Source organism: Corapipo altera, unplaced genomic scaffold (genome assembly GCF_003945725.1).
Source record: "Corapipo altera isolate COAL_440 unplaced genomic scaffold, ASM394572v1 133, whole genome shotgun sequence".
Lineage (NCBI taxonomy): Eukaryota > Metazoa > Chordata > Aves > Passeriformes > Pipridae > Corapipo > Corapipo altera.
In genome coordinates this window covers 718443-737225 of record NW_020884939.1, presented here as the reverse complement: position 1 = coordinate 737225, position 18783 = coordinate 718443, and the positions used below count along the sequence as shown (strand labels likewise).

Genomic DNA, 18783 nt, shown 5'->3' with positions numbered 1-18783 from the left:
AAATCTTTTGAAGGTGACAAATTGACCAGATCTTCCAGCTGATACAAAACCAGACATTGAGTATTCCCTAATAATTGCAAATTTCTTTTGATGCTGTTTGGTCCAAACTGGGAAGATTGCCAGCTCTTCATTCTGTAGAATCCACCCTGAAATTATGAACCAGGATATCAGCTGTGCATTGATTTTTAAGATGCATGCTGTGAATTATTTCCCTGTAATCTGGCTAGTTATTTCTCTGTTTGAAAGACTTTCATTTCCAATGAGACAAGACTGTGTAATTCCTGGCATAAACTAATTCCTTTAGATAATCTGTTACTCTGAAAACATTGCCTTTGCCATTTTAGTCTTAAAGATTTATGATTTATCGAGGCCTTTCTGAGTTTTTAAGAGATATTTTCAAGAAGTTAGGTAATATTTTAGCTAGATTTGGATTTTGAATGCAGAATTTAGAAAGCACCAATAAATTTTCCATTTCCCAGCCACAGAAGGGCAGAAAACAAACTTATTTATTGCCTGTTTAGGGCCAACTCATATTTCACCTGAGGCAATAAAAATGCAGGCTTCAGTTCTTCTCTTTTGGCAGAGCAAACAATATGGAAAATTGAATCTCAACTTCCAAGGCAGTAAGAATACAACACTTTTTGGTTGATTGGGGTTTTTTTGTTGTTGTTTTTTGGTTTGTTTTGGTTTGTTATGGTAGCTTTTATCTGCTTTAATTAATCAGGTATGTAAGCAACTCTGCATTCAAAATGGGCAGGCAACACACAAAACACCAAGCAAAAGCTTGTGGAGCATTTTTCATGTGACACAGTCTTCTGCTCATACTACAAGAGAGGATTTTCCTCTCTGCAGGAGAATTCTTAACTACAAGAGAGGATTTTCCTCTCTTGTAGTTAAGAATTCTCCTGCAGAGAATTCAGTTCTAGCAGACTGCTGAAAAACTAATGGTAATGAAGAAACAAATGAACAAGTTGCCAAGAAAAGTCTCTCCCCTTTTGCAGTTCATCTACTGGGAAAAAAAAGCTTCCCAGAATTTTTACCTGAGGTTTATAAAGGAGGACGAAAGGGAAAGTGTCTCCTGTATTTTTTGGGAGGGAATGTTCTGAGGAGAATAATGAATGCTCTGGTTGTGCATTGTAGTGGAAATGAAGGAAACGGGCCCAGAATGAGTATAAAGAAAATGGTTAACCTGGTATTTTTTAAACTGACAACCACATACTAAGGAAAAATGTGACAGGATTATTTTGTAAGGCAAATAATTCTCCATTATCCAGTAGCTAAAGTGAAGAGTGAAAAGTAATTATTATGTCTAAGATAACTAGCTCAAAAGAAAAGTCTAAGTTAAGGCTGACAGTTGGTGGCAAATGTTCTGAACAATTTTATGACAAAATCTGTGAAAGGCCTTGCTGATGCAGAAGAGGTGTATTTCAGTAATTTGGGGAACCTGATACATCAGCCTTAGCCCATGATCATTTTGGCTGGCAATTCTTACTGGTTTTTCCCCTCTGTATCACAGAATCATAAAATCATTGTGGTAGCAAGGGACCTGAAGGTCTGGTCCATCCTACTGCTCACAGCTGGGTCCATATTGCACTGAGACAAAGAACAACCTCTCTGAGGTTCTTTATTCTGGTGACTGTCATTATCCTTGCAGTGATTCCCTACCCCTCCTGCCCCAATCCTCAACTGTTTCATTTTGACTGTTATCACTTATTTACCATCCTCACACCTCAATAAAGAAGTGAAAGACCGCAGTCAATTAACCTGTTAATGCACAACTGGGGTTGTCTGGGAATGTTCTTCCAGCATGCTGTGCTCACTAAAACTTAAATTCCTATAATTTAAGTAGGGGGTGAGGGATGTGTGCTGATTAACTCATGGTTTCTAGGATCTGTCTGGAAGCTCTTGGTGTATTAGGTGTAAATGTATTTGAAATTTATGGGCTACTTTTTAGAGCAGTTTAGCAAAGCTGGGTGTACAAAGCAGGTCTGTTCAAGTACTACTGGCTGTGAAAGAGGAAAGGGGGACTGTGCATCAGTCCCCATATTTGTGATCAGATGTAAGAGATCATGGAATCATAGAATGAACCAAAACTCATCTAGTTCCAACCCCCCGTGCCGCAGGCAGGAACACACTCCACTAGGCCGGGATGTACACGTACCATGAGAATTCCAACATAAATAACTTCACTTTGAAGGATCAGTCTCTCTGCAGTAGCTGAGATGCAAAAAGGTTCTAGGCCATTGTTGCCTTGCCTAGGCCAAATGGCATTCTGGTCATTGTGATGAGGGGTTAGCATGGTCAGATTAAGGTTGAAAGGGTATATTCCATTGCACGTCAAGAAGCTGAAGTTGTTGAATTTGTTTGGAAGGCAAATTACACTGTATGTTGGTTATAGCTGCTTTGGTGAAGAGAATGCTTTTTTAGGAAAGAATGGTATTAATGTAATAATTACCTAGGTTATTAAAATTATAATTACCTGGATTCATAGCTGAGACATGGCTAATCTGAGTGAAATTTGCTATGTGCATTCTGGAACTTAGTAGCAGTAGAAAAGGGAGAGGGGGCATATTGCAAACATGATTTGCAGTTATGGTGATTTCCAAGGATTAAGCAAGAATGCTCTGTTTTGTTTCCTTCCCCATTGTCTCCTCTTTCCTGTCCTACTACCATTTCCAATTCCTTTTTTTTCCCCTCTGGTCCTACAAAGTCAGCAGCACATTACAGAATATTGAAGAGTATTACCTAGATATCAGGTTGGCCTCTGTTCTTCTGCAGTGCTCTGTTTGCAGAGCTCTCCAAACTTGGCTTGTGTAAAGCTTTAGGTAAGGAGAGAAATTGAAACGTGCTGAGAGTCTAAGGTCATGATTCCTTCATTTTCCTAAGATCCTGGAGTACATCTGGATGCCAAATGGGGAAGCTGACAATCCAGGAACCTGTCTGTAGGCTGAATTTTGTGCCCAGGAAATGGAGGGTAAGGATTGAAGCATAAGCAGTTAGCATCTCAAACCAACCAAATCTTATTGTAATCATGTTAAAATGAATGAGAGAAAGAAATTAAACTCTGGAAAGGATTCATAATGCTGTATGATTCTCACTCATGCAGGGAGAGAAATTTTCTGTAATTTGAAACCTTCATCAGCTGGTTAAACTGATAATTTTGGACTGCTAACTCTGTAATTAATAGATACTCCCTTTAGGAAATATTCTAGTTTCCAGAGTCTGTTTTGGTGGTGAGGTGGCAGGGGGTTTTAGGTGCGTTTGGTTTTATTGTGTGGGTTGTTTGGGTTTTTTTTTCTTAGCTTTCTTGAGTTTAAATATGAACATCTTGGAATCATTCATGCATGTGTAAATTAAAATGAACCTTAAGGAGAAGCTGCCAGCTCTGTCAATACTTTGTTCACCCTAAGGTAAAATCCAAAAGAAATACACACTTCAGTTAGTATTTTCTGGGAACAGAACTGAAACCAGTGTTTCAGACTACAAGTTGAAGTTCCTAAAAACATAAAGCATTGTGTCTCTTTTCCCTCAAAAGTAGTCTATAAGGACTTGCACAGATAATGATAGGTCCTGAAGAACCTTGCCTAAGGGGATGCCTTTATGCTATTCCTTCTTTTCATTGCCCACAGCCATCTTCTATCTTTATTCTTCTGTTGTCTTGTAGCTTTTGTCTTGCAGCCTCCAGCTCCTTGCTTGTGATAGACACCAGATTTCTTCACTGATGTCCCACGATACTGGAGATTCTTAGATTGCACTTTTTTCTCAAGTCAGCCTACTTCTTCCTGGAACACCCTGGCACATTTTGTAGATGTGTTCTTCTTTCAGAAACATCTGTCCTTGTAGCCTAGTACCCATTAACATGAGACATACCTGTTAACTCAGACGGCTCCTCATCTATGTGTCTTCCATATTTGATCTCTCTTGACATCACAATTCCCCTTTCAGAGGGACATTTTGTAGTTCAACAGCACTGAAAAAGTCTACCACAAAAGTAATAATATTTTATTTTAACTAGCACCTGAAAACAACATCACTTGCACCCACTTGTCTGCATCAATTTGCACCCACTTGTCTGCATCAATTAATTTCTGGCCTCCACAGGCAATCTGTTCAAGTGTTTTGAAGAGAATATTTTTTTTCTCTCACATCAAGTCTTAAGTTTCCTTTGCTTTTCTCAAGCATTCCTTGATCCAATATTTTCTCAGGAACTGAGGTGAAGCTTTAGCCTCTAGCCTTCTGGATCCTCCTTGCCCTTTTTTAGATGGACATAACAGTAGTCATTTATGCACTTTGTATGTTATGTGTCTAACACCGGAGCATTTTGGAAGCATTAATGCATTTGAGTAAATATCAGATGACTGGGAGCCCTGCCTGTCAATGCCACTCTTAGTGTGAGACAGAATGGCAGTGTTGTCAGATGGATTAGCAACAAACAATATTAGCAATTATCATCTAGTTACTAAGTTTTGGCAGATAAAGTATATTTAGTTAATGCAATCAGAGAAGGAAGGATGTGCATTTTCCTCACTCTGAGTAATTTTTCTCTGCTTTTCTATTAACTTAAAAATTCTTCTCTTGAAATTGCCAGGGACTTTGAACATTAAGTGATTACCAGTGGTTTCATTTTTGAATAGTGACTAAAACACTGTTGTGCTTGTAGAATGTAGATATTCTATTAAAAGAGCCACAGGTGCCAAGAAAATCTATTTCATAAGATTGCTCATGGAGATTTGGCCTTGAGTATTGTCTGAACTTCAGTATGCAGGAAAAAGGTGGGAATTAAATGTAAGGTTTTTTTAATCTGAATGCAGAAGGAGTGACAGCAGGGAATTGTATACTGGGACTTGAATTTTTCACTTAGTCATCTCGTTCTCTTAACTTTGGCACTGAAACTTTCTAAATCTAAATTATTAACAATTATTTGCTGTCAGACATTTTTTTGGTGTTCATCAAAGCATTATGAGTCTGTGGGAATGTGTCTTTTGCCATACTGGGTAGTGCCATTATTGGAAAACTTGGAATCCTTTTCTGAGTAGCACATCCAGGGAATAGGAGTCTTCTGAAAGGAAGCTGACTTCTTGTACAAAGTTTCTTGGTTTCCCATCCTATCATGCCAACAGAGAGTAAAAGATAAAAATCATCTTGGTCAGGCTAAACTATCACTGCATACATTCTTAGGTTTAGGGCTTGCAGCAAAGTATGTTTTATTTTCCACATTTTCTTTGGGTGACCAAACTGAGTTTTCTATTGCTTGTTCACATTTTTTAAATTTCTCGTAACTATTTTTCTTTTCTTTTTTTTTCATAGTCTCTCCATTTGGTTCACTTTTTTTTTTTAACTGAGCAGATAAACTTTAATTAAAGTGCTTCAACTGAGACCTTATCAGTGCCAAATGGAGTGGAAGGGCATCACCTGTCTTTTTCTTAGATGACATTCAAAGGAAGAGCTATTGATTTTGTCCCAGAGACAGTCTGAGTCATGGCTTTGTCAGACTGCTTTATTATCCATTGGTTAGCTCGGCTCAGATATGATTTTTGGCCATTATGACTAACACCAATATCCCAAAGGAAAATCAGAAGGTACAGTGCACCACTCACGGTAATTGCTGTGGTGACCATGGCAATCTGACAATTTCTTTAAGCATCTATCAATCCACTGTTCCAATTAACTCTTACACTGGACATTGACTCATGACAAAGAGATGGGACATCATACTAATCTTCTTTTCTACTCTGGGAAGTAGGATACTTAGATGAAAATCAGAAGCTGACCTAATGCATTTTGTATAGGAGGAGGAAGCATCTGTAAGAAAGATAGAGATTAAAACCACCTCAGCTGGACTGTGATCGGTGCTGATTTCTTTTCTTTTCCATTAGATCTCCTAAGGTAAATATATAAACTTGTTTGTGCTTTGGGAAAATGAAATTATGCAAGGTTTTATTGATTGTGAAGTGCTTCATCTGGGAAGAGCTTCAGAACATAGTTGAGAGGCTGTGTGTTGGCTGTGGTATTCAGAAGGTCTGCAGTGCAGTACCTCTGTGTGGGGACAAGATCATTTATGCTCATTGTGTGGGCATGTTGTCTGTGCATTCTGTCACACTGACAAGAGCTTGGGAGCTTCTGGTATATTTATGGCATTCCTCAAGTTCTCAGGTGACCCCTTACGTGTGGCCGTGTATGGACGTAGCAGGAAAAGATGCTGCACAGCTTTTCTAGTACAAGGTGGGTGGACAATATAAAGTTAATAAAATCTGCTTCCATCTTTGTCTTCTTTGAAACTCAGTATCTGGAAGGATAACACCACATTCTAATTTATATTCCCTGATTTTATTTTGGGCTTTTGGAAGAAAATTGCTGGTTGGAATCTCAGGCCAGAACATAAAGGTCTAACTGCATTTCTGTTGAGCATCTGGGCCCGTGTTTGCTATTCCATAAAAATGTTGTTTGTGGCATCTCTTAGAAGGGTTTGATGACTGGGAGCTTTCCACGATGTGTTCCATTCATACAGTATTTTCATTAAACCACGTGCAAGTTTTTTTCTCAATTCATTTGAGATTCCTATCATACCAAATAACCTTTAACTGTGTTTTTCCATTATGGAGATTTTTCTTGGTAGATCTTGGAAGAGCCCTGCCTTTCTGTTTACACAGGACTAAGCCCTTTAATGGCTGTCTTTGCTGAACAGCAAAGAGCAGTGTATTCTTCACACAAAAGCTCTTCAAGTGGAGGTTGTGCTATCCACTTCTGTAGTTATCTCTGTCAACACTTGGACAACATTAAACCCAATACAATGGTGACGTACTACTTCATTTAAGACATAACTGTGGCAGCAGAAGTGGGGTTTTGTTAGTCCTTTCTCCTGCATTCTGTGCACATCAGCCCTCTCTTTCCATTAGTGCTTCAACCTTGTGCACATTCACAGACTGGTTCGTGTGGAAGCCCACAGGAAGAGATGCCTGGAAAATGGGAGATAAGTTACAGGTTAGTGCCTGGATCACCTTGTTACTTGCCCTTTTCTTTCCCAGTTGGGTGTGGAGTGTTTGGTGTGGGTGGAACTGAAGGAGATGTCCTGTTTCCATGGAGGTGTCAGTTCATGAGCACAGTTACCAAATACACACAGACTGAGCCAACAGTGCTGACAAAGTCACCATTATTAAACTTCTCGTTTCCTACTGACCTTGGAGATTGGTGACATGGACATTCCATGTTCACAGAGGCATTCTGTAATGTAGCACTTTCATAAACTGAACTAGAATTTTGCATAGACACAGTCTCAAGATACTCATGTGAGACTCAGTATGTAATTTAGGATTACCTAACTGTGTGTTTTTATCTGTCTGAGTTACTGTGATTGTCCCATTTATTATCTAACATAAAATGGAATTTAATACTGATGTACCAAATGGCAGTCACGTGAATTAACAAGAGCCATGTAAGCTCTGAATTAATTCCTGGCTTAGTGCAAAGGAAGTATCACAGTGGTATTTCTGAAGATGGAGCAAATCTATTGCTTTCACATCATGCATTTCTAATATTCTTGTATTACATTCTCTTGAGAGACAAAGCAGACTGTAGATCTGTATAGGAAAGGAAATTCAATACCAACACTTATATGAAAACTTTTAAGAAGTGTTTAAGCTTTAAAGCTCTAAACAAGCTGTATTTTTAAATTATGTTTTATGATATTACCCTTTGTACCATAAATCAAATTTTATATTTATATTATTTTGCCTGAAAAAAAGCAATATGCCCTTTGGTGTTTGTGGTATAGATGGGAATAGTAACAAAGCACATAACTGCTTCCTCTCTAAGTCTTGACATTACTGTCTTCTAGATTGATCTGAACCCTTATTCATGTCTGTCACCCTTTGGTTTTAGGACCAATCCTACTTACTTTAGCACAGTATTTTCTCCTTTATCTCTGCCCTTTCTGCAAATGTTTATTTGTTTTGTTGGGTTTTTTTTGTTTCCCCCCATTATGATATATTCGAGTATCAAAAAATGGTTTGTTAAACACATACACAACTTTACTATTGCCATTTGAAAAATGTTGAGGAAAATTATGTGTTCAGAAAGACAAAGGGGTGATAATTTATTTTAGAAGAAGAATTTTGTAATTCTCTTTTGAGTGGCACCCTTCTCCATTTGTCTGCCTTTTCATTTCTCACCATGTCAACCCAACAGTTTCTTCCATCAGTCTCTAAGCAACCATTTTCTCCTTGTGCTTTCCTCTAGAGAAATCTTTGCTCTTTTTCAACATTTCAGATTTTTATGGAAGACTTAGAAATGCTCATTTTATAGCATATAAACCAAGAGTTGTATGCAGCAATACAGCAAGTATATTACTATAAATAAGAAGAAATATAAATTGTGTGGAAGATATGTAAGAAGTATATATTTTGTAAAGACGATGAATATTGCAAAAATTTAATTATTAGTAGTGTAATTTTAACAGCAGGCAAAAATACATCTTTTTCTATTCACATAAGAGTTTGATTTAGCATGAACATCCTAACACTTCAGTGTCGAAGAAGTTAGTTTAGTTGTTGGGGCAACTGTTTGTCATTGGAAACTCATTGCTTTATGGAAACTGTTGTCACAGTGGCTTAAGAGGGTTTCAACAATAAAGTAGCAGCCTTAATACTTAGAAATTTTCCTTCATTCTGCAAATATTCACTTCATATGTAAGGGCTTGTGGTTCTCCTATCTTTGTAACACTTTCTACCCCACTATATTGCTTATAGGAGAGTATTTCTGCACCTTTGAATGCTAGGAATCAATAAATTGCTGTAAGAATTTCAAGGAAGCTCAGTGGAGGTTTCCTGCTGTAGGTTTTTCACTCGAGTTGTGTTGGCCTTTCAATGAGGGAATTCAAAAACGCAGCCAGCTCTGTGTCTAAACGGTGTGTGATCGTGGGAGAGGTGCCACCCTGAGAGCAGTGTTGTTCTGTTTGCAGAAAGCCACATTCTCGAGGATGTGAACAAGTGCATCATTGCCCTGAGGGAGCAGGATGGGGATGGTTTGGATCGTGCCGCAGGTGCCATCCGAGGACGCGCTTCCAGAGTCGCTCACATTGTTTCAGGCGAGATGGACAATTACGAACCGGGAGCTTACACTGAAGGGGTGATGGCAAATGTTCAGTATCTGACCAAGAATGGTAAGTCTGATTTCTAAAGTTTTTACAGTGCTGTAACCTTTCCTGTATATGCCACGCTTAAAGTGAATCCTGTGATTCCCTGATGTGCTGCACTAACAATTCACTCTGTGGTCTCTACTTTCCTGTCAGCATCTTGTTCAATCTGGTGATGCCATTCAATTCAATCCAAAACTAATTTTTTTTTATTTATTTATTGATTTTTTTTTTTTTTTTTTTTTTTAATACATGGTCTGCTTAAGGTTGTTTAAATTATGGAAGACTTTTCCTGGAGTTGTCAATGCAAGTAACAATGTTTGGAGACTTGTAACTAATGAAGCAGCAGATTTTCACTTTGTTGTGGTGGCCTCACCACACTTGTTCTCAGCAGATGAAAGACAAACTCAGATAAAGAGAAGCAAGTGTATGACTTGTGTCTACTTCCACTTTAAAGACTATTGGGCAGTGGTCAGATATCCCAAAATATCTTCAGTTCTGCTAAACAAATTTGAAACTACCTGAAATGGTTTGTAGTCTCCATTTACTTTTTCATAATATTAAAACAGTGGGTATCATATCTTGGAAAATGCCTCTGCTGGCCACAGGGGTGTAACTGTATTGTACTATAGATAGTTCCTGTTATTTACATAAATGAATCTTTGGCCTTTCATAGTGTATGCTTACTAGTAATAATAAAAAGAAATTACCTGTGGAGCTCCCAAGACTTCCATGGTTTCAGTGGTTGGGCAGTTAAACTGCTCTTAAAAAAGTCTGTACATCCCTCAAATACAGGATTTAGCTTCATGAACTTAGAAGTCTAAATCCTAGCTCTCTCAGTCTAAACAAATGTCTGGTACCTTACATTTGACTGACATTTGCTTTATTTTACCTCCACAAAAGACAGAAATGTTGTTTGAGCTCTTTCTTAATAAGTTCAGATATGTCCAGGGCAGAACTGTCTTCATGTGAACAAAAGTAAACTGACATTGCAGGGAAGTGGCTAAAGGGGCAGAATAGTGAGAAGAGTTTGAAATAGACTTGCCTGTTTTTATTTTCTGAAATTTTGATGAGAAAATCTGAACATTTTCACCATTACATTAATTTTGTATGACTTCTGGAAATACTCTGACAACTACCAAGGGAAGCAGCATAGAAAAGCATAGTTTTGATTATCTTGTAAAAGCTGAGCCCATCTTTCTTGAAACCAATAGTGTTTCAAGACATTAGGAGTTGACACTGAATTCTGTTCTGTTGCCTTGCTTCAACAGTAATATATAATGTACCTAAACCTGTCTGTCTACATAAGACAGGGAAACATAAAACTGGTTTTGGTTGGAATGCCTGCCTACGTCAAGGGACATCAAGCGTGTGACATCTCAAATGACTTTGCAGTACTTCAAACCGAAGAATCCACCGTCTTTATGTTGTTCAATAGGAGCAGAAAAAACAAACGTGTACCTTTTCATTTTCACCTGTGTTTATATGATCTGGAATGAACAGACAGCAAGTCGCATGAAGGCTTTTTGGTTTTGATGGCCTTATTTCATTGGTTTGCTGTAACTTTTCAGCTGATAGGTAAAATGCAGGTAGGTTGCAGCCCTGAGGTGCAACCTCAACCATTCTGTCACAGCTGAGTCTTTCATGTGCCAGCTGATTGCAAGGTGACACTTCACCAGGACAGAGCTGTGCCATCACCTCCTCAGTGAGCTTACATAAGTAACCTGGGGCAGTGAAGTGCATCCTTCATGCCTAGTAAAAAGGTGAAGTGTTACTGAAGAGAAATTATTGCAGGCAGAGTATAGAATTACTGAAAACGAAATTACAGACTAGTAGGAGACACGGAAATAGCAGAGAAATAAAAACAAAAATGAAAGAGAGAATGGGAGCAGAAATAAGAAGGATGCAAATTGGAGGTAACAGGAAAGAGAGAATGTGCATAAAGAGGAGCAGATACATTTACTCTTTGTTAAAACAAAGACCGAGGTTAAATTGTAGAACATATGTTGAGGTAATTTATAAGAAAAGAAAGAGGTTTAATTCTCTGCATTGCAGTATGCGAGAAAAGAGCATAAGATCACTGAATCTGTCTCTTCAGATGGATGGCATCAGACGTATTTGAGATAAAGTGAGCTATTCAACAGTAATATCATAATACTGCTGTACCATAAGTATTTAAAGCTGGAGCTTAATTTCCTAGTTGTGTAGTCCTGTTTACATATGAGCTGTTGACAGCCAAATGGATCTCTACAGTACCATACAATGGAGTGTCTGCTTTCTCAGGCTTATTTATGCTGTTCCTCCATTTTACCCCTTCCCTTTCCCTGAACAAGAAGACAGACCCCAAGCCAACTAACAACAAGGCTCTGCAAAAGCACCATTTAAGGTGTGGAGTTGAGCTTTTAGAAGCTGGATAATACCAGAAGTGAAGTTGAGTTTGCAACCTTCATTTTCCTTGATTTGCATTCTGTGTACATGACATGCATTATGACATTGTGGTAATGTGATCACACACAGTTATGTTACAAACCAGCTGCTTTATTCAGGTCACTGGATGAACCTGCTTTAGACATATGCTGGGGTCACATTTTAGAGGAGGAGGCTGGTGTCCACAGGCTCAATTTGGAACGTAATGAGGCAGAAAACTGCAGGAAGAGAATATATAATCTCATATTGAGGATAGTTATGGATGGACTTGATGATCTTGGTCTTTTTAAACCTAAATGATTCTCTGATTCTGCAGTTCATTGGCACTGCCCGGATCTGTACAGAGTTCCTGCACGGTGCTGAGTTCGTGAGGCTACAGCTCATTGTGGGGTGCAGGGGTGCCCCCAGCTCCTGCTCTGAGTGAGCACCATGCTGGCAGTGTCCTTGTTCTACAGCACCATGAGACTGGGACATACTCTGTCCCTTCTTGGTCTCAGGTTTTCGTGGGAAGAGGGAGTGGGTAGGAGAGAGAGTGGCAGAGCATTCCAGCCACATCCCTGGTCTAGGCATCTGGAAGTCAGCATTGACAGTCATGCCCTGGAAATGTTGCCCCAGGGTCTTGTCACGGGTGAGAGTGGAAGGCTTAGACGAAATTTATTAAAAAAGCCCTACCATGGAGTCCCAAGGTGCAGGAAGGATTCCCTTGTTTTCTAAGGCCCTTCTCAGAAAGGAATCCCATCTTAGCCTTGGATTATGTCAATGGTTTAAATTTAAGGGATTACAGAGGTGTGACTGAACCACCTTTGTCCTGCAGGTTTAAACGACTGGCAAAATGAGAATAATTATATAAAATGAATCATTTATTACTACAGATGACCAGACGAAAGGTCTTAATTACAATTATTTACTACACAATACAAAAGCTAAAACTACTAGTATAGTAGAAGATAGGATAGTGTATTATATTGAAGCAAGTATAGAAACAATTATAATAAAACTAGCAAAAAAGAAAATAGAAAAGTAGAGATGTGATGTGACTCACCCAGACCAACGCTTGTGGAGAGATCTCTTTCTTTCAGCTTTGAGGACTGTCCTTGGAGAGCATCCCCAGCCAAGAAAGGAATCTCCACACATACAGCCCAAGAGGGTTATGTTAGACGAACCTGACTGCATGAGAGGGGACTGGACTTTTACAGTATAAAGTAACTGACTGCTAGTCACACATTTACAGGCCAGCTATCAGCTTATCTGATTCCATGTCTGGTGAACTAGGATGGTTTTAGCATAATTGACACTGAGACAACACCCTGGCACCAGCAGTTGATCTTGCATGATAACTTGATAGAATGCATAAGAGCTTTGCATTGTATGGATTCTCTGATTGGATTTTAGATCTTATCGGGGTGAGTCTGTCATGCCACAGGTCTGTATGAAACCTTTACTGACCACTGGAGAAAACAGTGTTCAGTCCTGTGGTCTGTATATACTCTGGGAAGTCACTGGGTTTAAACCAGCTTCTCCTATTTCATTTTACAAGTGCAAAGGTAGTGGAGCTTGAGGCTGTATTCTGGTCTGGTTAAGACTGTGAAAACATTAATACTGATACCTCGCTGCCATTCCTAATGCCTGGCACTGTTGATTAGATTGAAGTAGATTGTTGCATTTTGATGGGGTTGGTGTACTGCTGCATGGCAGCAAAATGAAACCTTTAGAAACACTGTTTATAAAACCTAAGGTATTTCCACTTCAAAACTGGAAGGGTAACCTTGTACTGTGTTTTTAAATATCAGTCTACTCTGCTATTTTACTACCTGCCAGAATCTGCAGCGGTTAAATTTAAGTCAGCAATTTACATTATGGCAGGTATCTGTTGATATAAATAAAATGCCTGTATTCTAAATTTGATCTGCAGTTGTGCTTTCATGCCAAAGTATAATGATATACACATATGTATAAACACACATATAAATCTTTAGTTATTGAGATCTAAAGATCTAGTAAAAAACAAGGAAAAGGGTGGAGACAAAGACTGTAAATATTGTAACTATCTCAAGGAACTAGTGGAAGTATCTTTCTCTGACTCACAAGTTTTGAGTCCGTGACTTTTTATTCCAGTAGTGCTGATGGAATTACAGCAAACCATTGTCCACAACTTCTTATGACTAGGATTATGAAATACCTTGTAATTCACATGGGGATAGATCTTAACTCTTAAGTTTAGGAATAGTAACGAAGTTCCATTTGGAGCTAAAACCGAATTTGTCTGATCTCAAATTAAAGGTCAGCTGTAGGCATTTTGTGAGATAGATGCTGCTATGACACAAGTACTATTCTTGCTTCCTCGGAAGTATAGCTGAAGGTAGAGTTTAATCTCTGAGGCAGAACGGTGATGTCAAATGTGAAGTTTAACATGGAGCCTTGGCTCTGTGTGAGCTCTGCTCAGAAATAACCAAAGCATCCCTGAATTATCAACAGTGTTTTCCAGTACAAAGCCAAAACAATCCCATGCAAGCTGCTGTGGAAAAAAATTCTCTCTACCCCAGCCAAAACCAACACACATAATCTTAATTGTTTGGTACATCAAGGGGATAGCAAGGGAATTTGTTATCCTGTGATCTCCTTGAGAGCTATGTAGGCCTGTTGCTTATCAGGAAAGATTTTCCTCCAATTTCCAGCATTTATTCATGGCCAATTTGTACATTTTATTACTGTGTCAAGGTGAACAATTCTTCTGTCTCCATCCATGTATTAAAACCACTTGGCCTCAGTGGGCCAAAGACATAAAAGTTTTAGACCTTCACTGGTGTGTTCAGTGATTTCCTTTAAAACCTTTACAAGGTTCAGTTATGTTTTTTGGCAGCATGTTTTAACATCATATTGTGTGCCAGTATGAATGAATTTATTTATTTACAGTAATGAATTTATTTATTAGCTTATTTCTCAGTCCCAGGATTGCTATTTTGGCCACCTTCCAGTCTCTCCTCTCCCTTCCCAACCCTTTCAGTGTGATCAGTTGTGTAACCTCCAAATAATACTGATCTACTACACCTGAAACAGAGCTTTCCTGTACAGTACTTTATTAAATGATTCTGTAGGGTGGATTAAATCTACTGCATTGCTTTACTCTGGGAAAAGGTAATTTATCTTAGCAATAAAAAAGTAGCGATGTTATCTGATATGAGCTTCCTTCCATCTTGTGCTTTTTATTCAGCTTTTCCATTTTTGCATGCCTGTGTGCACAAGCTAATGACTGTATTTTCCTGGCTACTTCACTTGCCTTTTCCAAACACAGTTTACAGCTTTGTCACAACAGTTTATGCAAAATTACTGACAGTTTCCTGTGTCCACTGCCTTGAGTCTTCTGCAGCAGGGATTGTCTGCTTTTGCAGCTCAAGAATGTCTTTCACCCAAAAGACACCCTCCAAAGAGGAAACGCAGGACCAAAAAATTGGTCTGTTTTCTCCTGCCCACTCTGACCTTTGGTACTTATTTGGTTGTCTTTTGGCATTCCCAGAATGGGGAGAGAGGAGCACCTCCAGAGACTTCAATGACTTTTCCTAAGGTGCATCTCCAGATAGGATCCTTAGGATGAATTAGCTGTTGAAGCTCCTTACCTCTTGTGGTACTAAAGATGACAAATTTATTTTAAGTGATTTATTTGGGGGTAGCTAAAATGAGGTGCATACAAAAATTGGAAGTTTTTATTAGTTTAGAAAGACAAGTGTTTTTAATGAAAAAATATTTTTCACCGCTCACTTTCAGAATGAGATTTAAAGATAATACTTGCTGTTTAGTATTCAGAGGTTTTTACCTTGCTTGTGAAGCTCAAAGACTGCTAAAAGAGGACTGAGTCTTTTTACTTCAAAATATATTTAAAAACATAAAATCCCCAAAACATTTGAGAGAAGAACTGGAGAGAGGCTTACTATGCAAGCTTATGGAAATGGTGAACTTTTGCAATTGGTGCACAACTCAGATAAGGAATAACTTGTAAGAAATGCTTCGACAGACAATTATTGTAGGAGCTAGGAGGAAAAAAAATGTTAGCCAAGAAAAATGCTGAGGGTGTTTGCATGACTGAACCTAAAATATTTTTGTTTATATTTCTATGATGATTGTAGGACTGTAACTTAAGCAATAACCCTTAATTCTTGTGACTGCTACTTTATTACAGAGTCAACAACATCCATTTGTTTGAGTCTGCAGCTTTTTTCTCTGTAAGCCTCTATTCTGATCCTTCTGTGAAATTCTGTTAAAAATGTTGGCTTTAAAACCGTGTTTTGCTTCTGATTTGAAGAATGTTCTAAAAAATAGGAGGAAATACCAATATTTTTTTGTGTTCCAGGTAATCAGAACATCACCCTGACCATAATAATTTTTTTTCCTTTCCTCTAGCTCAAAAATAGCTTTACTTCACTGTTAATAACAGTAATGTCCATGTTGATTATAAACACTGTGTAGGTATTAAAGATGCCTTTAACTACACATTTGCTTGCTTTAAAATGCTGTTGCACTTAGTGATCATTTAAAGCACGGGGAAGAGGCTGCTCTTCAGTGCACTGTTGCCACTGCCTTGCTCAGTACCAGCTTCAGAGTACCCAGCACACACTCACCCTGTAGGGTAGTCCTTGGACACAGTCTCCAAGAACTTCCTTCTCAAGAGAAAAATCAGTAGGAGCAGCATTTAAAACCCGGAATTAACATAAAATAGATTTCTGCTTATGAAGGCAATAACTTTATTTTCACAGTGTTCACAATTCAGTTTTGATACTTTTGCGGTTGTTAGATCGTTTTCCTGAGTTAGGATTGTAAATACCCTTCTGTTACCTGCATGGGTTTGATGCACATGGTCTTGCTCCAGCTCATTACATGGGGAGAGGGGGAATCAGGGGAAGGGTCTCTCAGTTTAAGTGGCGTTGGTGGAAGAAACCAAAATAGGGAAGATGTGTGAATACTGAATCTGGCTCCCATGATAACAGATTTGCCTTGTTCATTGGTGAAGCCCAGTTTACCTGGACTTTGGAGCAGAGTACACTTGGGTAAGCCTTCCTTAAAGCAGGAACACCAATGAACATCGGTGTTGTCTTTGCTTTTTTTTCCTCCAGCCAGTTTTTTTTTTGTTTTGTTTTGTTGTTTTGTTTTTTTTTTTTTCAGTAGAATTCTGAGTTCATTGTGTGTGACATTTTGGGATAAATCTTCCCTCACTTGAGGCTACTTTAAGCAATGACTCATGACTTTCCAATGTCTGTATAACTTCCGTATATTTTTCTCTTTTATATCCTAAGAACCACTGTACTGGTCTTGTTCAGTAGAGTCCCTTCCTTAATCTGATAACGAGATCAGGGAACCATTGCTGCTCTTTATATTTTTAAGCTGAAGCAGACTCTCTAACTTGGACAATTTTTATCTCTATGCTCATATCAAAACCATTACCTTCATTTCAGCTATGACTTTCTTGCCCAGGGTCTGAAGTGCCTTAACCTTTGTCATGTTATGGACATTTCATTTGCAATTCTGTAGTCTGCCTTTCACTTGAAGCTCTGTAACCTTTCCAGTTATTTCGAATGTATTTCCCAGAGCCTCTGCAGCACCGTTTCTTCCCCTTACTCTTTTCCTAAGGTTTTCCTTGTGGTCTTGTACCTACAAACGCTGATTCTATTGTTATTTTATGTTTTTTGGGGGGGACTTACAACAAACATGCTGTGCCTGTTGCATTTTCCCGTGATTAACTTGCTGTGTCTCAGGCACCACTTTAATAATTATTTCCTTTGCCACTCCACATTCAAAGAATCCTTTTGTCCTGTTGTCTATTAGAACAGTGTGATGCATTGGAAAATACATTTTTCTTACAGAAGCTGAAGTTTTTCTCTATTTTTTAAGTTCTTTGTAATAGGAACATTTTAGTTCTTAATGAGCACCTTTGGCTTCATCTGATGCTTCCTGGAGCCAGCTGGTCAGATATACCTGCTGTGTTTTTCCAAATAGAGACCAAAATATTTTGAATACTTTGGGGTTTACCACTCTTCTAACCATTTGCTTTTGTTATATTTACGTGTCAGAGCATGATCTGCCTCCTAAGCAGTATTGTGGGCTGAGTAGCTTTATTTAATAAATCGTTAGTGCTTAAGAGTTGATTCTCTATTTCATGGTCTATGAGGACTTTTTTTTGTTTAAATCTTCAGTATTAACCCAGTCTCATTAAGGATTTCTTTAGATCTGAAAAATTGCGGTAACTCCTTGTTCTGCAGCTTTAGATCACTCTTAAGTTCTCCATAGAGATCATTTGTTATTTTCTAACCTGAACTTAAAAAAAGCACCTTTTACAATTTTAATTTTTGCGTGGCATAGATTTTTGTTTTATAATAAAATTCATAACATCATATATTAATGATAAAATTATACAGTGTCCCCTCTTTCCCTCCAATAATATTTCCAACTACATACAGCTAACTCAACTCTGCTGAAGATTTTCGTGGTGATTCCTTTCTGGCAACATGCCCTCAGCTCTTTGTGCTTCCCTCCTTAGTAACTATCAACTGTTGGACCTGGAAATGATGCCATAGATCTTGATGTGGGGAGCATATGCATAATTCTGTAGGATTTATGTATGCCTCTGCATGTGTGTATGGATTATAAATCTGTTAGTATAGTAAAATTGATTCTTGCTGAAATCATTAATGATGGAGTTGTGGTCATTTTGTTCACTTCATGTCTCAGTAAGTCTGCCACTGCAGTGTTTGGAGAGGTGGAATTGAATCCATTATATGACAAATAAATATTTCTGTAAACAGGGCTTCTCCTTACTTTCTGGGGACTTTGTTCTGTTTCCTGCCAGAATTCCACTGCTGGGCAAAGTCACCTCTGAAGCTCATTTTGTTTACTCTATGCTCTGCTTTGTGTCACAGTTTTTGAGAACACCACACTGTCTCCTCAGTTTACCCAGTGCTATTAAACAGCTGCAGCTAGAGTAATTTTGGAATAATTCAGCAGAAGATGTATAATTAATGCATCCATTGGAATTAGAGCATTTGTCCTGGAATTTCATGCAGGAATATACAACTGTCTGTCACTTGCTCTCATTTGCGATTGCTGTCAGGCATTAAAAATTAAAAGGCAGGTGGCTTCAGCCAGGAGATGAGAAGATCTGTACCCTGGGTGTTGTGCAAATAAATCATTGTAGAAATCTTCACCCTTCCCAAGTAATATGAAGTAGCAGCCGTGCTTTG

General features: G+C 38.4%; 1 protein-coding gene across 5 annotated transcripts in view; it reads left to right on the top strand.

The window, feature by feature from the left end:
• Positions 1–18783, top strand: part of CTNNA3 (catenin alpha 3) — a 433577-nt gene that overhangs the window by 325327 nt on the left and 89467 nt on the right. For all 5 annotated transcript variants that reach the window (XM_027660928.1, XM_027660929.1, XM_027660927.1 and 2 more), the window contains one exon: positions 8957–9157. In XM_027660928.1, the coding sequence (XP_027516729.1) occupies positions 8957–9157 (201 nt within the window). The remainder of the gene's footprint in view (positions 1–8956; positions 9158–18783) is intronic.